The 26,007-nt window shown below is 41.8% G+C and overlaps 1 protein-coding gene across 1 annotated transcript in view; it reads left to right on the forward strand.

The window, feature by feature from the left end:
* Window positions 1–7,488: 7,488 nt before the first annotated feature.
* CHIC2 (cysteine rich hydrophobic domain 2) overlaps window positions 7,489–26,007 on the forward strand; it is a 38,795-nt gene continuing 20,276 nt past the window's right edge. The window contains exons 1-3 of the mRNA XM_077815624.1: window positions 7,489–7,730; window positions 18,916–18,970; window positions 19,162–19,317. Coding sequence (XP_077671750.1) covers window positions 7,612–7,730; window positions 18,916–18,970; window positions 19,162–19,317 — 330 coding nt within the window. The 5' untranslated portion in view covers window positions 7,489–7,611. The remainder of the gene's footprint in view (window positions 7,731–18,915; window positions 18,971–19,161; window positions 19,318–26,007) is intronic.

Raw genomic sequence — 26,007 nt, forward strand, 5'->3', positions numbered from 1 at the left:
TGCTATGTTTTGCTCTGTTAATTTATGTGGCAGAGGTCTGTGCAGTGCATCTCAAGGTTCCAAATCAGCTGATGAACCATATGGGTGTCAACATGATGCCACATGACAGAAGTTCTGTTTTTTCAGTTTTTTTTTAAATGGAAGAAATTACACAAAAACTATGTTAAAAGAACATTATTAAGTTTGTAAAGTCAAGCATTCAAAAGTTAGGAAATGCCAGAAATGAGGATGCCTGCCTCATTTGCTCCAGAAGTTGGAAGGTGCCTCCATAACCCACTAGTGCAGATGCAGCCTATGGCAAGAAAAGCATTTTTTCTGTCAGTGGAAGACCACCACCTCCCCAAATTAAGTTAGCTACATAGACAAACATTCTTCATTGACACAGCTGCATCTATACTCTGGGCTAGGTCAGCATAACTGTGTCAGTCAGGGGCGGGTTTTTTCACACCCTTGACCAACATACCTATGTCGACCTAACTTATAAGTGTAGACCAAGCCTTAGATTCCTTGCTGGTCTTGCATGAGGCCTGTGTTTTGAGCAGTACCTTCTACCATCAAAGCTATTTATACTGTAAAGGAGCTTGATCACTTTTTAAATTTACCCTGAATGAAAGGCAGCTGTGTTATACCTACCACTTTACCAAGGTTTCATGCAACCCCAAGAACAACAATATGATCTGGTTTTACAGTGGAACTTATGTCACACTCCAGTGTATCCTTTGGACAGCAGCCAACACATAAAGAACATTTTTATCAGTGATTATCATAAATGCTGTTGAAAATAGTAGATGAAATCCACTACTGTGAGATACAGGAAGCAATCTGGCAATCAATATTCTCAATCAATTCACCCTTTCATGGCAGCCTATTACACAAAGGCTATAGACCCATCACCTAAGCACAGGATCTAAACGTTTCTGCACATTTAACAGTTTATTAGCTTACACTGTCCAAACCAAAGATAATTCTCCCTTTTTAAAATGCCATCCTGTTCCTACTAAATCCCACACCATCACGGTCTATGCTTTGTTGTCACAATAGCCAACAGTCTGTTACTAAAAGCCTTATTATATTGCTAGAATTTTGTACCCTTTACATTAACTTCCAGTTTTGACAAGTGTTAATGGTGCAAAGGAAAAACCAAAAGCTTTTTTTAAAAACAAAAAAAACAACAAATGTATAGAGTCCTAAATGTTGTGGGGAATGGGGAAGGTCTTCTCATTGTTTGGGTTTTTTTTTTAAGCACATTATAAATGCAAGTCTTATCACTAGTGTTCTTCCTTGAAGACACTATGTAGTATTGAAGAACTGGTAAGATGATGACATCACCAGTACCAAGAAAGTGAAATCTAAATAACAGAGTATGGAAGAGATTTTCTGTCAGATTGTATTTCGTTTGCTTTTTTTAAGGCAATTATTTAATTCAAAACCTGAGTAAAAAGTTGGGAGAAAAGTTCTCATTGTTTAGAGTTGAAGCAGAAGGCTGCTAAATGATGGCTAACAAAGCTTCATTTCCATTTCTCTGCTCCTCCAACAAGAACTCCAGCAAAACCAGTGAAGACTTAATAAACTTAATAAACAAAAAACTTAATATTTTAAGGTAAAAAAGAAACAGGAAACCCCCTGCCCTGCTTCATAACTCATAAAGAACAAAAAGAAGGGTGCAAACTGGGCCATTCACCTTTAAAAGAAAAAATGGTGCTTAAGAAAAGGCCTCGTATCAATGTTGCCATGTGGGTGATGAAATGGTCCCAAGGTTGCTATAGATAGCTAAAGGGCATGGGCAGAGGCCGATTAAGATTTATTGGGGCCCTGGGCACAAAACACCTGGGATCCCTCCACCCCATTAGAAACACAAATGTATCAAAATACAATAATACAAAGACTCCATGCATGCCCTTAACATTTCACATTTCTTTTAAAGAGATTACGTGTTGGTGTCATTTTGATTCTGTGACTTGTATCCCATCTATTGAACAGAGAGTAGCTTAGGAAACTAATTACAGCCAGACTTTCATTGCGTATCATTCCCAGTAACATCAGTACATAGCAATGGAAAAAATGTGCTACAAGTAATATACTATAAATGTCTCTCTTTAATGTACCCATTACATTTACATTTTAATAATACTATCACATTGTGTACCGAAAAATAAACATACAAAACATATCATAAGAATGTACAGTCTCCTTTTAAATGATTGCTTGCTTCTGAGTTTTGAGGGAGGAAAAAATCATGTATAATGTCAAAGTCCATTTGTCGAACCAGTTCTCACTCAACTGCCATTAGAGACAAGGCATTCAGATGCCTTTGATGCATTGTTGATCTCAGTTCGTTTTTTATCCTTGCCATCTTGGAAACAGTACGTTCTCCTTCACAATTTGTAACTGGTAGGGTATGAAACTTCTGAGAGAAAGATACGTATTAGGGAATGTTGACTGAAGGCCGCTTTGCTTTAAAATTTGCAGCAAATGGGCTGGAGATTTGTCAGGCTCATCCTATACAAAGAATTTGAATTGTATGAATCCATCAGGAAAATTTTGTTCCAAGTCATTCGGGTAAACTGCAGCATGCCTGTGAATGTTAGAAATGTCCAGCAAGTTGTTTTCAAATAGTACTCCAAAGTTGTCATTCAACAACTTACAGGCATTTTGTCGGTGATGAAGACAAGCTACATAAAAAGTCTCTGTGTGAAACTTTTGACTTCCCTCAAGTAAAACCTCAGGTCCTCCCAATTCATCTGCTGTTTTTGTTTTCAGTAACAACTCAGATCAGTTTGATAATTCTATGAAAGAGTCTTGCATGTGTTTGTAGCAGCATTTTCAAAAATTTCGAATTAATCTCATAGAGAAGCCACAAATGATTGTAGTAATTGCAGTAAGTGAACTGCTGTATTCAGGTCGATGTCACTTTTCTGTAACTGCAAGCTGGTCATTTTAAACCGTTGAAGAATGATGTCCCAAAATTGTGCCATAAAGACAGTTTCCAGATGTTCCATTTTGCTCTGAAGGGAAGCCGCTTCCAGTTGGGTTTCAAGTTACTAGTTCACATCTTTTGACATGCTTTCTAGGGCATGTTGAATTGTATTATAGTTCTGATACAGGGCCCTTGTAGAATCTGCCCAACTGCTCCATCATGTGTCAGACAGACTTTTGACTGTCAAGAATGAGTGGCTCCTAGCATCATGGAAATTGATATATAGAGGCTGAACAGAAAACAAAGTAACTGCAGAAACCAGAAAAAATTAACTGCATTTGAACAACGGTTGTTAATACTGTTGACTCCCACTAAATTTAAAGAATGAGCAGCACACAAAATGTAGACAATAAGAGGGTTTAGTCGATTTAGATGTGCCTGCAGACCATTATATCATCCCAGCATATTGCTGACATTGTCATGTTTGTCCACGGCAATTAGATTTGTCCAAACACAAGCTGTTTGTCATTGCAAGTACACAGTCAGCGAGGCTTGCACCTGTATAAGTCTCTAGCAGCTCAAATCCAATGAATCATTCTACAATTTGTCCCTCTGACTTGACAAATCTGCATACAAAAGTGAGCTGATCAACATGCAACATCAACTGTGTTGAATCCACAATAACTGAAAAATATTTGGCTTGTTGAAGTGCTGCAACTATTTTGTTTTAACTTTCTGGCCCATCAAATCAATGAATTCTTCACAAGTAGTCAATGACAGATAAGAGGTACTGCTTTTACTCTTCTGTCCCAATTTAGCGATATGACCTGCCAAAAATGGATCAAATTGAGCAATTAGCACCAAAATCCCCAAATAATTACCATAATGTGGTGAACCTAACAGCTCATCGTGGCCACGGAAAGTGGGTCCGCACTCACTTAAGAACTTAATAACTGATACAACATACTTAAAGACATCTCTCCAGTACCGACTCTCTGTCTGAAACTGCTGAGCGAGGCCTGGATCAACTCTACCTGTTGTCTTCGCATGCCGTATCCATGCCAGCATACAATTTCAGTGGTCCAAGCTTTTCTCATGTTCAGAAAGACATTCAGGGTGTTTCCAATCACTGAATCCTTCAATAAAGGCATGGGTTTTGGTTGAAAGAAGTTTGCAGGCAAAGCAGTAAACATTTCCAGAAGATGGTGAATAAATAAGCCCGTGTTCTGTAACAGATTCACCTTTGTGCAGCCGAGAAGAGATCTTCAGGCAGCAAACGCGTCTTCCCTCGAACCACCTGAGCAGAAGCAGATAATTTTTTAATGTTTTTACTTTAACAAGCAACTGAATCCATAGCAATCCAAAACCTCCTAAAACTTTCATCAATGTTACTCCACAATGCAGGATCAAGGCTAAATTTATTTGCTTGTATGGCATTTGTCTGATCATCATAACTCAGCTTGCCTGCTTCCCGTAGATCCCAGTCTGTACTTTCCTCCTGAAGGCCAAGGCCTCCACTGCCAACAAGAGTGTCTTCTGAACCAACCTGGTCGTCTTTGTCCGCTGTTTCTCCTTTCTCTCTCTCCTTGAAGTATTGATTTATTGTCAGTATCTTTTGTAGCAAAGCAACTTCTTTTACCACCTTTGCTTGTTTCTGCTTTCTGTTAGCTCTCCTGCTTAAGTAATGATGATCCATATTATGGGTTCTGTAAGCATATACAGCGGCAGTAAGATTTTTTTTCTTTTACTGTCTGTCACTTCTGACACTGTTGGTGTCTGACCAGTCATACAAGTCATTTGCATATTGCAACAGGCTTTGTCAGGGGCAGCAGGTTTGTAGAAATTTTGGTGGTGCCCAGAACTTCCAGAGCCCGCTCCTCCAAACTCCACCTCCCACCTGCCTAAAGCTCTGGGAGGGAGTTTGGGTGGGCGAGGAGGTCTGGGGTGCAGGCCCTGGGCTGGGGCAGGGGATTGGGGTGCAGGAGGGGTGCAGGCTCTGGGAGGGAGTTTGGATGCAGAAGGGGTGAGAGGTTGGGCTCTGGGAGGGAGTTTGGGTCAGGGGGGAGGTCTGGGGTGCAGGCTCTAGATTGGGGCAGGGGGTGCAGGAGGGCGTGAGGGGTGCAGGCTGTGGAGGGGGAGTTTGGATGTAGGCTCTAGGAGGGAGTGCGGAGGTGCAGGCTCTGGGAGGGAGTTTGGGGGCAGGAGGGGTTATGTGGGAAAGGGGTGGGGGTGCAGGCTCTGGGAAGTAATTTAGGTGCTGGGTGCAGGCTCCAGGCTGGGGCAGAGGGTGGGGGTGCAGGAGGGGCTGAGGGGTGCAGGCTCTGGACTGGGGGTGGGGGTGCAGGCTTTGGGAGGGAGTGTGGGGATGGGAGGTGGTGTGTGGGAAGGAGGTGGGGGTGCAGGCTCTGGGAGGGGGTGGAGGAGTTGCGGTGCTTACCTGGGCGGGCCGGGGGGCCTCTGCGTGCTGCTACCCCCAGGCACTGTCCCCGCAGCTTCCTATTAGCCATAGGGGTGCTTGGGGCGGGAGCAGCATGCGTAGACAGACACAGACCCACCCCACCCAGGGGCCACAGGGAAGGGCCAGCAGTCACGTGGAGTGAGCAGGCAGGAAGCTGCTCAGCTCCACTGCGCTGCTGGTGATGAGTGGGGGCCCCGGGCTGTTTTAAATCTCCTGGGGGATGTGGGAGTTGAAGTGGAAGTGTGGAAGGTGGGGCCGAGGGAGAGACCTAGCCTCAAACATTGCTGGAGCTGGGCCCCGGGCCAGGAATATTCCTGGTGCCCAGGCACCACAGGCCCATAGAACTCGCCGTTGTTTGAAAAGACACATTTCTGTTAAATGTTCCTGATGTAATTAGTGAGAGAAAGGAATGGCAGGGGTTTCTCTTGGATTTTTTATTTTCTTAGGCTTATTGATGTAATGACATCCTCAGATGCATCTTCAAAGCATGCTCCATTCTCCTGCATCATGTGGGGACTTGACATGTTGGAGATGAGTGACAATTTTACCTATTCATCTTGGTGCAGTGCCAAGAATCTGTATGTTTCTGAGAGCCTGGTGGAGGGAATATCTAAATGGCTATGAACCTTCATGGTTTGGGGCATGAGTCAACCTCCAACTGTCACCCCCACTTGGGAACCCCATAATTGCACCTTCCTCAAACCAGGGCACAGCAGGGCAGCGGGGGAATGCTCTGTGGAGCGAGGGGCTTGGGATGGGAAATCAGGGCACAGCAGGGTGGACAGGATTCCCCCCACCTTCCCTCAGCACTGCACCCCACCTCCAGAGGTGGATTAAGAGGAGGCCCTAGACCATCCACCTGCCCCGGGTGGGACACCCTGCAGGGCAGGGACATGGGCTGCTCTTGGGCTCCCCAGTCCTTCGCCCAGGGCAGGTGGAGGGCCTAGGCTTCCCAGTTGCCCAGGGTCCTGTGTGGCTCTTACCACAGCCTAGGGCAGTAGTCCCCAAAGTGTGGGGGGTGCCCCCTAGGGGGCACAGAGGAATGTTCTGGGGTTTGTGTGGCAGGGCCCGAGTCAGCCCCCACAAAGGAGGTGGGGAGGGAGCACGACCCAGCCCTGTTCTGCCCCCAGTCCCACGCTGGCCCACCCCCAGCCATGGTTTTGCTCCTGGCCCTGCTCCTGGCCACAACCCCACTCCCAGCTCCACAGCAGCTCCTGGCTTCTGGGGGGGAGGGGGAGAGGGGCACAGACCAGGTAAGGTGGGGACACAACCAAAAAAGTTTGGGGATCCCTGCCTGAGGGTAATCATACCTTCCATTTTGGCTCCAGGTGTCCCAACTTTTTTGGCAAAACTGGGCATTTGTCTCATTTGCTCTTGCCAACTGATCACCAGTTGTCAAGGGCAAATGGTACAAATGCCCAGTTTTACCAAAAAGGGGTTGGGGAGGGGTGAGAGATGGGGCTCAGTCTAGCCCTGTGTGGGGTACAAGGGGGCTTGGGAGAGTGGCTCAGGCCAGCTCCAGGGGGTGGCAGGAGACGGGAGAGGGGGCTTGTTCCAGCTCCAAACGGGAGGATGGGGGGGGGAGGGGGGAGAGGAGAGGCAAATCTACCCACTCTACCACAGGCTCCATCACCTTCCAACCTGGCTGGGGGCGGGGCCTCAGGGGGAAGAGGAGGAGGATGGAGCAGCCGGGGGCGTGGCCAGAGTGCCAACGCTCCTGAGCAGTCCCCAAACCCACCACTGGGCAAAGGCAACATTTGCCCCGCTGCCCTAATTACCGCCCCCGCCCTAGTGCCCCCTCCCGAGGCACCTCCCCGGTGCCCCCTCCCCACACCTGTGGCCCCTGACCCTTCCCGAACTAGCCCAGCCAGGAGAAACGCCCGCCCGCCCGCTTTCCCCCGTCTCCACCCAGCCCCTCCCCCGCTCCCTGCCTCCGCCCTCCCGCCTCGTTCCTAACCTCCGCCCCCAGCCGCGCGCTCGCAGCCCCCAGGAGAGCCGGGGCCGCGCGCAGGAAGCTCTCGCGAGGTTGCGGCGGCGGCGCTGTTGCTGTGGTTCCCTCGGCTGGGGCGGAGCTAGCGCTGGCGCCGCGGCCCGGCCCGGATGTTGTTGTTTCTCCCCCTCCCCGGATAATGACGGGCGCTTCCTGCCCCTGAGCTGCAGCGACGCCGGCTCAGCCTCGCCGGTGGACCCCGGCCGCCTGCCCGCCCTTTATCCAGACACGCAGCGCGGCCCGGCTATGGCGGATTTCGACGAGATCTACGAGGAGGAGGAGGACGAGGAGCGGGCGCTGGAGGAGCAGCTGCTGAAATACTCGCCCGACCCGGTGGTGGTGCGCGGCTCTGGCCATGTCACCGTGTAAGGGCCGCGCCGGGGGGAAGGGAGGGGGGCAGGCCGCGGGCACGCGATGGGGCCGGGTCGCGGGGAGAAGGTGGCGAGCCTGGGCTCCAGCGGGGGAGCGGGCAGAGTTGTGCCCTGTCCAGCCCCTGCTCTGGGAGCTGGATCGGCCCTGGCCGTGCCCCGTGGGGTGTGATGCGATTGGCGGTGCCTGCAGTCTGCCATCTGGTTGGAAAGGACCTGGCGGAAAGCTCCGCTGCTGCAAGGAGCCAGCCGGCGAGTCTGGCTTTGAACTTCCAGCCCAAGTCGGGGGAGCGTGGCTCCTCCCTCCCTCCCTGCTCCCTCTGCGCAGCCAACCGTGGGGGCACCTGTGGCGTTTCCCCTGCGCCGCATCTTGCATTTTGTCGCGTTGTAAAGCCCTACAGATCGTTTATTGAGACAGTAAGAAAACAAAGCTGACCTGGGTTGTGATTAACAGAGGTATGTAAAGTATGAAATCCAGCGATGAGCTGTCAGGAAGTATTTTTTTTTTTAACTACACGACCTGTAATCCTGTAGGTCTTTTATGCTGCTGTTAGTCACAGTCTCAGCCTCCTCTTTTATCAAGGCTCAACTTTCTGCTGTGGTCTGAAAAGTCTTAGTAAATGAGAGCAGCCAGCCAGTCTGACAAGCACACCCAAAACAATGTCATTAGCTGTTTGGCATGTGATGAGGGTGACCCATTGTGCTGTGGGGTGTTTTTTTTGGGCCAGGTATCAGTGAGGATCTGGTGGTGACTCCAACATAAAAGTGTATTTAAGTTTTCAGTAATTTCACAAGCTAGGTTGTTTTCTGTGATCTATTCTATTAGGAACTCTATTTTAAAAAAATCACTTAGTGCTCATGAATGGTACTGCACATTCTTGGAAACTTAAAAAGAATATTTGCAAAAGATAGAATAAGGGAAGCACAAACGTCTTCGTGTTCTATTCACTACTGAACTGGGCTGGATTTGAGGCAGCAGCATAGAAGTTAAAGGCCCTGTATTTATCAGATGTGATGCAGAGCTATCCAAGATATTGGGGTTAATTTTGACAGTAGTGTGGTAACTTTTCATTAATATTGTTTTACTATGTTGTTAATGTCAGAGAAAGTTTCTGTGCAGAAAGAGATTGATTTGCTCTCTGGTGAGAAATCAGAAAGCTTCCATACGGCCTAGGTGCTCTTTGGGAGAGATGTTAGGGGTTGAGAAGATGTTGAAAGAGAGGGAATGATTTGTTTGTAGGTCTGTTTGAATACAGATCTGGTTTGTAGTTGTTACCATCCAATAGCATATGTGAAATAGATAATTTCTAGTGGACAGCTGATCATATATTATATTAAAATCATAACAGTTATTGCTCACTAGCTGGCAACCTTTTCATTGTTCTCATTAAAAAGGCAAAGGACTAAAGGAAATTGAAACACTTCTCTTTTCTCTTCCTTGGTTGTGGGTCCAGTGGGCCAAGATCAAGGCCCATTGGTGGAAAAGCATGGAAAAGCCTTCACACTTGTGGCTCATAGAAGGAATTTGGCTCTGGGCTGCCAATCCTGCCAGTTGTTCATGTGAATTGTTTTAATAACAAAAAAAAAAAAAAAAAATCTCCTAATCTCTAGTACTTGATCTTTTGGATGGCCAAACGAATGCTTCCAGCAGTTATTTTGAGTGGTCTTCATCTGGTTTGTATATCCCACCCTTTATTAAATATGCTCTGAATGTCCTCAGCCACCCATTTTCCCTCTCTTCACCCTAAATTACATCTATTTAATGTAATTCCATGACATCAGAGAAGACTGAAAATTCCTATTGAAGTCTTTCACCTCTTTCCTTCTAATGAAATAGCAGCCCATTTGTAATTCCTACTTCTGTATCATCACATTTCCTTAAATGAGGACTTTGAGACTAGAGATAAATTTCAAACATATTGGGGATAAGATATAAAAGCTATTTTTCATTTAGATTTTTGTTATAGAACTTGCATGCAAAGCATTCTTCTTCCTTGATTTACAGAAATATGCATTTTAGAAGTCGGGAAAATTTTATCACAGATCTAGCAAGGAAAAGGAATACTTATGGTCCTCTCACTGATTCTGCAGTTTAAAACAGTTGCTGACTATTTGTATTTAAATAAAGGCTTCCTCCGTCATAGTCTATTGTCTTATCCTTTCTGATCTTGCATTGAAGTCATAATGTTGAATTTGTATTATCAGTCATTTTCATGACTACAGATTAATGTCACAAAGACAGAATTATTACTTGAACATCATCCACCAGGAGGAGAAAATGGCCTATGTGTGATAGAGTCCTTAGTTAAAACTATTTAAAAAAATAACAAAGGGAATGCAGGAAATACTGTGTAAATAAAATGTTTAATGCAGGATTAATCAATTACTTTTTGTCAAGGTACAAATTTCTTGGTCAAAATATAGTCAAGGTCCAAACTCCAGAGAAAATGTTGTTTTTGTTGTTTTTGTATTAGTCAATAAAAAGATTTTGTGGTCAAATCAAAAGTGTCTGGTGGTCCAGATTTGGCCTGCGGTCCACCTATTGACTGTCCCTGGTTTAATGTATAAAGACGGTTTTCCAAGTTTGCTTTCTAAACAGAGTTCTCCTTTAAAACAAGCTAGAACTATATGCAGAATGATCCAAATAGAGTAAGAGGTTAAAGTCTCTTGTCATTTAAAAACTCCCTCCACCCGCCCCCTCCCCCCCCATTTAATTCAGGTCTACAACTTTCAGACCACCAGATTCTACTTGGTATGGTACCAAAGTATGTACACTGCTGGTGTTATCACTCCTACTATTTCATTCTACTACTAAGAGTCCCTCTTTTTTAAATATTACATATTTCTCTAAAGTTCTAATATCTTTAAACTTGACAAACCATAAAAAGTGATTTAAATCAGGGAGTTAACCATTAAAGTACTTATTTTTATATCTGTAGGTCATCTCAAGCTTTTAGTGGGGGGGTGGGTGATAGGGATGACATTGCTAGCAAAATATGCATGCTGGAGTGTCTCACCAACTAGCAGCTGGTGTTCTCTGTTGGGTATGAAAACTATGTACTTGGAAGAAAGAGGAGAAAAAGTTACGTTTTCATTGACAAATTTGCTCAGTGTTCCTATTCTTGATTATTTGAGGCATTTATAAAGCTCAAAGCTTATACATTATAAAATTGTTTGACTTTTTGTAAAATATGTGTTTCAGGTTGTCTTTCAGTGCATGGATTTCATGTTATTTGCCTCTTATACGTTGTATTTGAAATTGGTGTATATATCAATAACGAAGTAGAGAAGGTTAGGTGTATTAATTTAAAATGGCTCATTCCCTACTGGAACCAGACAGTGCCCATGAGGAAGTTGCCTGATTTGAATGTCAAGAGGACAAGAACTGTACCTGGGTGGGGGAGTATATTGGGACAAGGAGCCTGGAGGTGGGACTGGAGGCTGGAAAACAAGGGAAGGGAAACAGGGACATGGATTTGGGGGAATGGGACTGGCTGGGCAAGGAGACAGGAACTGGGAGTCAAGGAGAGAAATAGGGAGTGGGGACTGGCAGCAAGTAAGGAGGGGGAGACTGAGATTGGGTGAAGATCAGAGTAGGAGACTGAAACTGGCCTTGCAAGGATACTGGAACTAGGACTCAGTGAGGTAGGGTGAGGGGATGCAGATCTGAGCTACAGTGCTGCACAAGGAAACGGGGACACCGAGCCTAGAGGTGGGGGAACACTGAGATTGGATGAGGCGCCTGGAGAGGGAGATTGAGACTGGGAGCCAGTTGGGATGGGGAATGTGGAGGTTGAACATACAGTTTGGACGAGGACCAGGAAAATTGGGACTGGGTGGGAAAGGAGTCTGGGGTTAAGGAGTAGGGGGCAGATGGGATGTGGAATGGCTGGGCAAGGAGACTGCGACTGAGATGAAGAGACGGGATTGGGACTGGCTCAGAGAATTAGACTGGGACAAGGAGCTAAATGTGGAAAAGAGACAGGACTGGGACAGGTTGGAGAGGATGGGGTAGAAGGGATCAAGCTTAGGAGAAATTGGCTGAAGAGTATGTGACTACTACCAGGAATGGAATGCAAGATTCCTGAGTCTCACCCATTCCTTTGCTGTCAACAGCTGTTTGTAAATCCCACTAGCAAAGTGGGTGTCTTATCCACCTTTAGTGCTGGGGCATTTAGAGGATAACTTAATTACTGCTATCATTTACTCAGTCTGCTCAAGTAGCAGAGATCTGTACAGTGGAGCTAAAGGTTCCAAACCTGTTGAAGGCAGTATGATGCCACATGATGGAATTTCTGGTTTTACAGTTTGCTTTTTAAAAACATAGGAAATTACACAGGAAAAAAACCTACATTTAAAGAACATTAAGGTTGCAAAGTCAAGTGTTCAGAAGTTAGGAAATGCAGAATTAGAGTTGCCCGTATAATGTTAATTCACTCTCCCCCTTTGTGCATATGCACTATGGTACGGTCTCTATATGGTCATATACCATTTTTTCCACAGAACCGAGCCTCACTCAGTGCAGATGATGGAGGTTGCTCATCAAATAAGCTGCTATTCAGTATTTTGTTTTCCCATTGTTCAATGTGTGGCCATTGTTGGATTGAGGTTGATGTAGGAACACAACCTAACAGTTTTACTACCAGTGGTTCTAAGGCTACAAATAAGGTCCCCCACTCCTAGAGGAACATATCATACAGGAGGCTTTGGAATTCATTATGCAGTTAGATTATGGTAGGGGAGAGAATCAAGATTACATCTGAGATTCAGAAAGTTTTTCCTTCTTGTAGAATGTCAAGTATTTCAATGCTTAGTAATTGATAGGTACCATCTTTTTGTTTTTTGTTTGTACAGCACCTTGCCCAATAAGATCTTGATCCATGACTAGGGCTCCTACGTACTACAGTAATACAAATAATAAATAAGTTGAGAACAGATTGATTTAATTCCAAATATTGTTTCAGAGTTTTATTTTTAATCTTTGAGACTGAAAATGTAGTTTAGAGGATCTCTTCCTTTTATATGTTTCTTAACATAGGCGCTAAAAAGGAATCATCATGCAGCCACTTTCAGGATGGATTATTTAAAAAAAGTGAGTTTAAATGGGATATTTTAGTTTTTAAAAATACATTACATATGTTGTAAAATTAACTTTAAGGTTAAACTCACTAATTTATAGTTATTTAAATTGAGAATGAAAGCTTAGCGAGTTGAAGTGGATTGATATTTTGTAGTATCTAGGGTAGATGTAAAAAGACCATTTTCAAAATTTGAACGAGTTTATTTTAATTTTGAAAAGCTGATCACTATGGGGAAAGCAGGAAAACTAGTTTTTCTTTGCCAATCAGTGAACAAAAAACAGATCTCTCAATCCCAGTTTCTCTGTTTATATAATCAGTTTACCGAAACTTGGTTTTTCTTGTTTTATTTGGTTTTTATTATGTACCACATCAGCAAGTTTGAGTACAATGAGGTGTTTTGTTTTTAACTGCAGCTAATGAAAACAATATTCTGAGGAAGGCAAAGTCAACTAGTAAGTTGCACTGAAGTGAATGCAGTTTAGTTATAGTTCTTTTGTTATAGATGAAAAGTATTAACCATTTAAAAACAAAACAAATAACCACAGGCATGTGACAATGCAAGACTGGAGTATCATGTTGAATAATATAACTCTAATAAAAGCAAGAAACTTTTCATGATAGTTGTACCTTTCTGATTTAATTATGATAATAAAGCTTACGTTACACAGCACCAGTCTTGGCTCCATAGTTAAGGTTGAATTTAGTTTTGCACTTAAAGGAGGTATTCATACCTCTAGGAAGAATACAGGATATCCTCCCTAAAACACAGCACTTACTCTTCAACCTTTCCTTTTTTCATTCTCAATCAAGTTAATTTGGTATTTGTTTTCCTCTACCAATCTATGAATAAAAATCAAGCGTTAGAGGATGAGGTCTACTAGATCTATAATCTTGTAGGTCATAGTGACCAGAAACAATCAGTTCAATACACCAACTACAGCTAACACTGCCTTTGTTTGATAAATCAGTTAGTTTTAAATGCAAAACCTGTTCTGATAAATTTACTTTTTTTCTTGTGTCCAGAACATTTAAAAGAGCTTTATTTCATTAACAAAAAGCAGTTTTAAAATGCTATTTTGTGAAGTTAACTGAATTCAAATTTCCATCCAAATGCAGCTTGACGCAAATCACAAGTAAAAAGAAAAAAAATTTAGTAAATAAGAAATGTATAATTCACCATTTTCTAACACAAAAAAGTTGCAAAGTCAAGTGCTCAAAAGTTATGAAAAGCCAAAATTAAGGTTGCTTGTGCAACCTTGATTCAGCCCCCCTTGTGTGTATACATTATGAGAATCTTTAATTACATGATCACAAACTACTTTTTCCACAGGACTCCTATCTCATTCTGTGTACGTAATGGACCTGCTTTTGGGATGAATCAGGGCTGTGTAGATTAAGAGACTTATTTGTAGGATCCCAGCCTCCTTTGTTGCAGAAGTTGGAAGGTGTTTAGTGAATGAGATGGGACTGCAGGAAGAGAGAGGATGAACTCATGATTTAAAATAGTTGAATGCTTCCCTGGAAAACTGGATTCTATCCTTGCCTTGGTCACAGAGTCCCTGTGGGTATCTCTACACTGCAGTCTCCATGCCCAGGTAGATAGAGTTGCAATAGTGGGGCTTGAGTACACTAAAAATAGCAGTGTGGATGTTGCTACAGCAGCAGAGGCTCAGTCTAGTCATCCAGCTGCAGTGTAGACATACCTTATGTGATGCTAAGAAAGTCACTGAAACCAAACTTTTCACAGGTAGTCACTAATTGTGGGTGTGAGAGAGATGGCAATTTCTGCAAGATCTTTGAAAAACCTATTGAATTAAGTTTAAGTATCTTTGGAGACCATTCTATTAAATGTGCAAAGCAGGGTGGATTTGATTTAAATCGTGATTTAAATCGTTAGTCAGGAAGACTCTATTTAATCATGGATTTCTACATAAAAGTGCATTCTTGTTGGTTGTTATAACCTTAATACATATTCTTCACAACTCAGAGATAGATGTATGTTTAGTTTTTAGAAGGTACACACTATGCATTTTTAAAGTGATTTATTTTGAAAACTTTTCAGATTAGTTTTACAGCTATATCAGAAAATGAATGAATGATGGTTATTTCATTTACGAAAGGTAATTGAAGCAGATATTTATGAAAGCATTGGGAAGTGAACTATCTCCAGTTCAACAGATAAATCATTAATATTTGGAGGATTTTCTTGCCATGCTGTATTAGGAGGAGAACATCGCCAGAGAGACATTTAAATTGTTGTATTTAACTAAAACAACAACGTTATGTATTCTGGATTTTTTTCTTCAACAGCAAGCATATAATATTTTAACAAAACAAGCATATGAATTTTTGAATGTAGTTAAACATTCAAGTTTTTTAAAATCAGGTTTGTTTTTGTTCAAATTGTTTTTAACTAAAATAGTTAAATGAAATATTTAAAAACAACAACAACAAAAATTAAATTGACTATGTCAACCAGGTCAACATGAGAAACTTAAAATATTGGCTTCTGCAGCTAACTCAGTCGTCTTCACCTTCATTTTCCTGTTTCTTCATAATCTGGAAAAGAAAAACAAGGTTTCCTGCTTTTTCAGGTCCCAAACTATTTCTCAATTTGAAATGAATTAGTCCAAAGGAAGAAAATGTTCTTTCTATACTGGCAGAAGAAGATACTGCTGTTAAAAGTGAGATTATCACTTCAACAGTCTCTGAATCCAAGTGCTTAAGTGACTTCCACCAGTTCACTAGTCTGACTTTCTTTAAAACATCATCAGTAAACACATAGTTCTTGAATGGTTTACCCTTAGGTCTGAAGTTTATTATAGTTGGCATTATGGAGGGATGATTTCTGGATGTCCATGTCCTAGCCAACTCCTCTTCTTCAGTAGTTAAGGTTTGGCCCTGGTACTGAGTATTGAGAATATTTGGAAGAAAATGAGCTGGAGATAGTCCTTGTCCCATTTGTTTTTTTAATGCTTGTAATTTAACTCTGTCATTGCATATTTCTCTTTTTAAGATCTCACTCAGTTCCTTCCAAATTTCAGCAGTGTCAGCAATAAAACAGCTATCTCCCTGCATTTTGTTCAAGGATACAGAAATAGGCTTCAGGGTACTCGGCATGTGTTCGACATTTCTCTTAAACCCAATGCTGAGAACTTTGGCTGTGACAGTGCCATCTATTTTTTCATGATTTTGTTCACAAACTGTCATCAGATTAGGCCAGTTCTTAATCTAGTGCTCAAAACAGTCCACTACTGAGTTCCATCGTACATCTTGTGGGAGCGTTAGCTTGGTTCCTCCCACTTTTTTCAGAGCAGCTGCTGCAAAGTGGTTGTTACGGAAGTAGTTTGCCATTTCAACAACATTAGCCTTTATTTTTGGAACACTGAAGTCTTTGGCTAGGAGGTGCATCAAATGAGCACTGCAACCATATGTTATTAGCTTGGGACTCTCTGCTAAATAATTTCTTCTCATTCTGGAGACATTTGCAGCATTGTCTGTGACCAGGCTGCGTACGAAACATTTGAATTTTTTTTCAGTTTGTTATAGCTTTTACTGCTACTTCTTGTAAGTATTCTGCTATGTGTGCATTTCCTGATGTATCAATTTTTTCTGTAAGGAAGACATTCCCTTCTTCTGTTGTCACACAAGCACATACAACAGGATCATTGCTCTACCCATCAAGATTAAGGTACAATTTTATCCTCTAGACCTTTTGCACACCGCTCAATTTCTCTTTCATACACTTTATCCAGCAGTTTGCCTGCGACATCTGCTCTGTTGCGTGGACTGTATCCTGGTCTTAATGACTGAACCATATTAATGAAGTGTGGGTTCTCAATCATACGGAAAGGAAAGTTTGTTGAATAAACAAACCGGGCAATTTTTTCATCAATTACCTCTTTTTTGTAATCTGCTGGTTCTTATCACACTTAGCTATGGTTGTTTCTGGATGATGGAGATTTTTTTTTTCTTTTTGCTACAGGTGATATGCTGTGGCTGTGTGACATACATGATGTGACTGAAACGCTACCATTGGCAGATAACTCTGAAACTATAGAAAATGATGGTGATCTTGAAGGTGGATAGTCTTGAGAATCCCGTATATTGAGGATGGATTCTCTTAAACAAAATAAGTCAATGCAGTTATTTAATTATTATTACTATATTGCTCATTGCATTCACTGACACTCAGTACTATTTCAAAGGTGAAATTGTACAAGGACGATCTGTCTATTTCCTCTATTTATTTTTTATCCCAACAGCATCTAAAATGATAGTACCATAGAGTAACAACTATATTTTTTGCTCAAACGTGAGAATTTAAGAATAGTCCAGAAGGAAGACAGGCAGTCCTTAAGACAGAAGTATGAAATAAAAAAGTTTCCAACCCTAAGATCCTGCATGTTCAGATATGTTCCTTTCATCATCTTCTGCACAGCTTCCTCCTGAAAAGGAACACTTCTTATGATGTTGTTTCAATCGAGCAACCAGGCCTTGCATTTCTTTGTTGCACTGTTTGCATTTTGCACGCATGCCTGTCTTACTCACAGGTAGAGGAACTTCATTAAAATATTCCCAAACTGGGTCTCTTTTACGGCCTGCTGCCATTATAGGTTTTCCCTTCCAGTGAGAGAATGGTATGGTAGATCTCAAATCAGTGAAGGCTACACTAAGAAAGACCTCAAGACTTCTAGAATATGCTGCTCAAACAGTTTCACTTTTGTTTGTACTGCCTGTCCCTCCCTTCTCACACTTATCTCCAGCCTACTTCTCCTTGTCCAGATCTATTCTGCCCCCAACAGTCTTCTATTCATTGAACTTTTTGAAACTTTGCACTTTTAGAGAGAGGTAAGGGATTGACTCTGTGTACACAAATTTGCAGAGGGACAACAGGGTTGAGGTCTGTTATTTCTCAACCCCCTCACCCCCCCCCCTTATTTATATATTTGAAACCATTTTTGCTGTTAACAAGCATGTTCTCTCTGGAGACACAAATCCACAGTTTGTGAACTGCAAAACTAAGCATCTCTGATGGTATCCTCTTGACTGAGCAGTGAGTCCCGTTGGGTAGATAGAAAGATTAACCTAAATAATCTATACAGAAGCCCCTGGAACCCCATAAGATTGGGTCCCTAATTCATGAACTATTGGAACTCATTTACAAACTTTTCTTAAACATTATATGACTATATTGTCTCATACTATAGAATCAGAATTTATAATCCCTATTCTGTGATGAGATATCTTTGAGCTATAATGTATCTTAATTAAAACTATCTTTCAGATAGGTTTTTTTCCTCAAAAAGCATTTTATCAAAAAAATCCGATTTAAAGAAATCATTGATTTTTATCCACCCTGATCCCAACCAATACCACTGTAGAACAAGAGCCTAGGTTAGAGAAAAGCAGACCAAAGGAAATTTTGAGTATGGATTTCAAGCTGGGTTATGTATAGTAAGACTTCTCGGTCAAGGTACAGACCTTTCCTTAAGCACCTTATTCTATTCCAGGGCTCTCAAACTCAAATTACCACGAGGGCCACATGAGGACTAGTACATTGGCCTTTGTCCCCCGCCCCCTTCACCCCACTGTCCCATTCCACCCTACCCCCTATTCCCCCCAAGGCCACCACCTCACCTTACATGTGCTTCTTCTCCAGTGTCCAGGCACCTAATTAGTGGAGCCACGCCTGCACAGCTCCACTAATTAGGTGGGTGGCCCTTCATTCTCTTGTGTGCGGCTGCCCAGGTGTGCACCTTAGAGGGAACTATCCGCGGACCACCTGAATGGAGATCGTGGATCACCAGTGGTCCGTGGAACACAGTTTGAGAACCTCTGACATAAAAAGTGTATGTCAGAGTAAACAAGCTGAAATAGTCAGATTTTTTTCCTCTAAACGTTTTCAGTTATGGTAATCTTAGAAGTTGCTTTTAAATAATAGGTACAACATTTTCAGATGGAAATGTGATTTTTTTTTTTTTAAAGTTTGAATGCTTGTGCAAAGGAACCTTCATGATGTGGTATTCATTAATCTCTTCATTGAATGATTGTGTTTCTGGTATGATCTACTTTTTTTTCTTTTCTTTTTTTTCCCCCAGATTTGGACTGAGCAACAAATTTGAAGCAGAATTCCCTTCTTCATTAACTGGAAAGGTGAGTATCTATGGATAAGACTCAATTAGAAATGTACTATAACGGCCTCTAAAACTTAGAATTTGGGTAACAAGATTTTGCTATTAGAAACGGTTGGTATTTGGGTTTCTACACATAGTTGAGCTTTGCAGGAATACTCATTAATTTACATTATATTGCAGTAGTACTGGATTATTTTTCTTTCTTCACAGGTTGCACCTGAGGAATTTAAAGCCAGTATCAGCAGAGTTAACAGTTGTCTTAAGAAGAACCTTCCAGTTAATGTTCGATGGCTACTTTGTGGATGCCTTTGTTGCTGCTGTACATTAGGTTGTAGTATGTGGCCAGTTATTTGCCTCAGTAAAAGAGTAAGTTGGACTATATTATCATTTGGCATTCTCTGTTGTAAATCTGGAAATTGTGATTGGGTTCATTTGTGTATTGTTTTTTTGTTAATTTTCAAAACTCTGTGTGTTAGGTCTGGTCCACGCAGAAGCAAAATGAAAAAAGGTGTGATTTAAACTTATTTAGTTATTTCAGTGCAAGTTGTGTGCAGATCAGTCTTTAATATTACAGTGGAAACTAAACTGAACCAGTTTAGTATACTTAAGCAAGTACATGCTATTTTGAATGTTTCAGGTAGCATGGCTATACGTATACATTTTTATTAGGGCTGTCAATTAATTGCAGTTAACTCACATGATTAACTCAAAAAATTAATCGCAATTAATTGCACTTATAACAATAGAATACCAATTGAAATTTATTAAATATGTTTGGATATTTTTCTACATTTTCAATATTGATTTCAATTACAACGCAGAATACAAAGTGCACGGTGCTCACTTTATATTATTATTTTTTATTATAAATATATGCACTGTAAAATGATAAACAAAAGTAGTAGTATTTTTCAATTCACCTCATACAGGTACTGAAGTGCAATCTCTTTATTGTGAAAGTGTAACTTACAAATGCAGATTTTTTTTTTTTGGTTACATAACTGCACTCAAAAACAAAACAATAACACTTTAGAGCATACAAGTCCACTCAGTCCTACTTCTTATTCTGCCAATCGCTAAGACAAACAAGTTAGTGTTTACATTGACGTGAGATAATGCTGCCTGCTTCTTATTTACAATGTCACCTGAAAGTGAGAACAGACATTTGCATGGCACTTTTGTAGCCAGTGTTGCAAGGTATTCACATACCAGATATGCTAAACATTTGTATGACCCTTACATGCTTTGGCCACCATTCCAGAGTACATGGTTCCATGCTGATGATGCTAGTGGAAAAAAATAATTTGTCAATTAAATTTGTGACTGCACTCCTTGGGGGGAGAATTGTATATCTCCGGCTCTGTTTTACCCGCATTCTGCATACATTTCATGTTATAGCAGTCTCGGATGATGACCCAGCACATGTTTGTTTTAAGAACACTTTCACAGCAGATTTGACGAAACTCAAAGCAGGTACCGATGTGAGATTTCTAAAAATAGCTACAGCACTCGACCCAAGCTTTAAGAATCTGAAGTGCCTTCCAGAATCTGAGAGGGATGAGGTGTGGAGTGTGCTTTTAGAAGTCTTAAAAGAGTAACACCCTGATGTGGAAATTACAGAACCCAAACCACCAAAAAAGAAAATCAACCTTCTGCTGGTGGCATCCGACTCAGATGATGAAAATAAACATATGTCAATCCGCACTGCTTTGAATCGTTATCAAGCAGAATCCATCATCAGCATGGAAGTATGTCCTCTGGAATGGTGGGTGAAGCATGAAGGGACATATGAATCTTTAGCACATCTGACACGTAAATATCCAGCTACAACAGTGCCATGAGAATGCCTGTTCTCGCTTTCAGGTGATATTGTAAACAAGAAGCAGTCAGCATTATCTCCTGCAAATTGTACCCAACCTTGTTTGTCTGAGTGATTGGCTGACCAAGAAGTAGGACTGTGTGGACTTGTAGGCTCTAAAGTTTTACATTGTTTTATTTTTGAATGCAGTTTTTTTTGTATATAATTCTACATTTGTAAGTTCAACTTTCATGATAAAGAGATTGCACTACAGTACTTGTATGAGGTGAATTGAAAAATATTTTTTTTTGTTTTTTACAGTGCAAATATTTGTTATAAAAATATAAAGTGAGCACTGTACACTTTGTATTGTGTTATAATTGAAATTAATATATTTGAAAATGTAGTAAACATCAAAAAATATTTTAAAATAAATGGTATTCTGTTGTTGTTTAACAGCGTGATTAACTGCGATTAATTTTTTTTAATCGCACGATTAATCGCGATTAATTTTTTTAATCTCTTGACAGCCCGAATTTTTATACATACAAGAATAATAATTTTACTTCAGAAAATAATTTTCAACAATACAAATAAATACAAGAACTTCTGTTACTTCAGCTTTTCCATAATATCCTGTTTGTTCTTGTCAAAATATTAGACAGTTGTTGTTATTTGGAAATATTGGTTGAAATGAGTTTTAAGTTTTGAAGAGGTATTGATTATACTGACAAACTGATTACAGTCCTAATGATTACAGATGTTTTAGTGTCTTTCATTTCAAAAGGCCTTTTTTAAAGATATAAGTCAAATGAAGTGATCTGTGATCAGAGTATTGGATCTTCTTTCCAGATTCTAAATGAGGAAAATACTTTAGTGTGTTAGTATCTAGACCTTGTGCTGGGGTCCACACTTCCTTGGTTCTGTAGGCTGAGTACATTGCATACACCAGGGGCTCCTTGTATTCCTTCCCATCTAGCTGTCTATGTGCCACTCTCCCATTCCCTTCTATTTCAGGGACTCCATACAAACCCCCGTTCCCATGCCAGGGACTCTGCGTAGCCCCCATGTCCCTTTTCCCCCATTCTACTCACCATGCCAGTTGCTCTGTGTACCCTCTTATTTCCCCCCTCCTCCCCCAGGTCCTTTGGGTCTCCATACCCGGGTCCCCTATTACCCACAGCATGCAAAGATTTTAATATTACAGACAGACAAATGGAGAAATGCCTTTGAGCTGAGCGTAAGACCTCACTTCTCTCAGCTGATAAATCAAAACTGAGCTCTTAAATTGCAGTAAGGCTGTTTTTTGTTTGTGATTTTAAGATTAAAACCAAATAATTTGAAATGAGTTCTTCCACTTATCTTTTAAAATAGTTCAGGGTCCTGAGGTTCTGTTTTTTCTGTGCTATGGTTGATGACATCACTAAAACCAAAAATAGTTAAAGGAGCTTGCTTGGGATTAGATGTTAGTGATATCCTCAAATATTGCAGAAGCTATGCAGGCACTTGAGACCCACAGGTATTGGTAGGTAAAAAGCATTTTTAAAACAGCTTCTCTTACCAGCATTTTTAGAATATATGTTGGTGGACATAATGAAGACTGAAGAAGAGACTCTCTTTATTAGGCAACTTCCTGTCTTAAGAAGCCTCCCCAAAGTGTCTCCATTTCTGCTCTTTTATTTGTTAAGCAGTGACTTTGTCAGTCCCCTGAGTGATTGCTTGAGACCAGTTTTACTATATGCGAAATAAAATTAAGGTACATTAAACCTTCATTAGAGCTGATCCTGCTTCTGTTTGAGTCAATTGAAAACTCCAGTTGACTTCAGTGGGAAAAGGGTCAAACCTTTGGCTTTTGTCCGGGCTTGAAACTGTCATCAGCTACCATGGTTCCTTTCTGTTAGACTAGTTCAAGATGGTCATATGTCCAAGCCCCCAAATAACTATTACAGTTGATCGTGATTAAACAAATCTTAAAGTGATTAACAACTTGGATGGCAGTCTCAGTAGAGATGCCATGGACTGAATGTGCTTGAACTATCTACTCAGCCCAAAATGTCCTTTTGCAGTTAGGCTTGTGGTGCAACGGAAGGGAAATTTGCACTGCTACTACTGAGGCTGAACTTGTTCTGTGGATAAACAGATGCATGGCATGCTGATCCTGCAGTCTTGATCTGACCCATTTCTTCTCTACATTGGATCAACTTCAGTGTGCTGCTGCAGCAGGAAGTCATTAACAACATGTAACAGGGTGGTAGGTTATAAAATTCTGAATAAGGATGCAGGTTTCCTTGTAATTATCCTAATGTGAAGTGCTTCCGCCCTGCATAAAGAGGCACAAAATTATAGCTTAGTTATTCTGACGGATGCATCTTATCTCCAGTCAGGATAGAAGAAGTTGGAGTATAGGAGACTGAGGGTAGTAGGGTTTGGGAGGAAAACGAGTCCTGCTGGGAAATCCTAGAAACTGACAAGTTTGCGGAAAGTTGCACCTCTGGTTTGTTCTGTTTGTTGTTGTTTGAGTTACCAATAAAGGCAAGGTGTACCAAAGGGATAAGTTTGGGGGTGTGTGTGTGTGTCTGTGTCTGTCTCTGTCTCTCTCAGAGGGAGGGGGCGGGAGAGAGAGACACACACCCTAAATATATTCTCTCTCTTCGAGGGGAGGGAGAGGGGGGAGAGAGAGACACACACACACTGAATATATTCTCATTCTCTCTCTCTCCCATTGACACCATCATTAAACGCATAGCTACCATCCTGCTCTGAACAGAATATATTCTCTCTCTCTCTCTCTCTCGGGGGGTGGGGTGGAGAGTGAGAGAGAGAGAATATATTCTGTTCGGAGCAGGATGGTAGCTATGCGTTTAATGATGGTGTCAATGGTAGGATAGACCACTTTGCACAAGGAGGGAAAATGAGCAGCTCTGTGAAATGGATACTTAACAGAAACAATGACAGCAAGCCTGGGTTGCAGCACCCACAGGCATGGCTGCCGCAGTTCCGGGGTTTGCCCACATGCACCACTCATGCTGCCAGTAAATCCAGTTTCTTTCTTAGCAAAACTGGAACCAGAAGATAACCCAGAAACACATCTGGTTACATGAAGAGGGTTCAGCCAGGTATCTCTGTCTTATACCTGATAAGCAAAGTGACTCATTAGCTCAGGTTTGAGACCCAGAAAATAGGGACATAGATGGACCTAATAAAGGATCTTTACTTACAAAGTCTGCCTGCAAGAGTGCAGATGTGGCAGAACAATGTGTTCACACTGGCTGCACAGTGCAGCAAACGGAGAGCATCTTGGCGGCTGATGCATCAGAGACAACACAGCCGCAATGTAGAACTGAGAGAGCTTGATTGTTTGTCCAAACGATTGTCACAGAGAAGAATAAAAAGACTTTGGGCCTCAGAGAGAAACTGGAAAGGACAAGGATGCTCCTCCAAACTGAGATCCTTAATCCCAGATCTGGCTGGGGGAGAATTCAGGAATTGAGGAAGACAACCACAGGCTGTCTTCCAAGAACTGCCTTGCAAACCCTGGTGTAAGTTGCGTGAAAGAAAGGTGATGGGTGGGGCATGCGGGGGGTGTGAGCCACAGGGTGTAGAGATTCTGGGCAGTGCTGCTTCCCATAGAGGTTTGGTAACAGACTGTGATAGCTTAGGCAGGCCTCCAAGATGAAGATGTGCTGGGGTCCACACTGACCCCCTGAGCAGCCCTGAATCTGGAAGGTACACTTTAGGTTCCCCCTTTTCCCCTAGGTTGTGAGTGTTGCACCTTTTAGAGGTTCAACACAGTATCTTGACCCCAGACTCTAGAAGAAAACCACCAAGTTCCTCCTTTTCTGTTTCACTTGTGATCAACAGAGACAGGTACAAATATATATTCTGACCACTGATGGAGCATGAGCACGAGGAAACGTAATCTTGCTGTGGTAATAGGGTCTGAAAGCTTTTAGCTTGTGTGTAATGTACCTATGCAACTAGGTGTGAGGGATGTTATCGTTATAGATGTGGACTGTGTCCAAACATTAGTGAGGGAGGGTTTGGTCAGAACTGAGCTCCTGCAGGCAGATCCTCTTTGTCCATCGGAACTTGTATACCCATTTCTCATTGTGTAATCCCCCTACAAGGAGTAAAATAAATGGGCTTCAGAGTGAGGTATCCTGCTCATTACCCTAACTGGTTGTTTTGGGTGGTCCCACTGGTCCATTAGATGCTAAAATAGTTACCAATTAATGCTATTAAAATTTGGAGGAAGCTTGGCAGGGAAATTTTGAGGAAAAGGGATAGAAGACAGGAGCATTGCAAGAAGGAGGTGGTCGTAAGAAGGAAGGCACTAAGATGCACAGTAAAAGATAGCAGAGGAAAAACAGAAGATAAATGTATCCTTTGCCAGAGATAGCACCTCTCTTGTCAGTCGACAAAAAAATCTAGCTTCAAGAAAAGCTGGTTCAACCACCAAGAAATAACAGGAACAATAGGGGTTTGCTAATTCACCTGTTGGAAGGCAAGCTTGTTAGCTTTTTTTTTTTTTATGATCCTTCTTTTTAAAATGTGTTCACTATCTTTCACATTTTGTTTTTGGTGGGATATGTTCCCACTTACACAAACTTAGGAATTAAACCCTGCAGAAGACTTCAATCTTCAGGGCTCTCAATCCCTCAGAATTCTGGAGTACTAAATTTACCTTAAAACATGTTAAAAATGGGAGTGTGAACTAGCCCTTCTGTGCTGGGGACTGGTTGTAGACTAGCCTTGCTGGTTCAACTGCTCATCATAGTAGTAATAATCAAGATGTGTTAGATTGTAAATTCTTTGGAGCACAGACTTTCTTTTTATGTATTTGTATAGCACCTAACACAAAGGGATCTCACAAAACGGACTGGGCAACAAAATATTGATTAAATTCAGTGTTGTTAAATGCAAAGTAATGCACATTGAACATAATCTCAACTATGCATGCAAAATGATGGAGTCCAAGTGACTGCACATGTCCATCCCTCTGTAGGGGTGTGTGTGTAGTGGCGTGAGGCACCAGAGGGTGCTTGCACTGCCCTGACTGGTACTGCTGAGGGAAAAATCTCCAACCACTGTGCATAAGGTGCGCGCACACACCTACAGTGGAATGGTATGTGCTACATATCTTGAAGAACAACAGTTACGGAAAGGTAAGTAACCATTTTTTACCACTCAAGAAAGAGATCATGGAGTCCTCATGGACAGTTCTCTGAAAATATCTATTTACTGGGCAGTGGCAGTCA

This window comes from Eretmochelys imbricata, chromosome 4, assembly GCF_965152235.1.
Source record: "Eretmochelys imbricata isolate rEreImb1 chromosome 4, rEreImb1.hap1, whole genome shotgun sequence".
In the NCBI taxonomy this organism is placed as follows: Eukaryota; Metazoa; Chordata; order Testudines; family Cheloniidae; genus Eretmochelys; species Eretmochelys imbricata.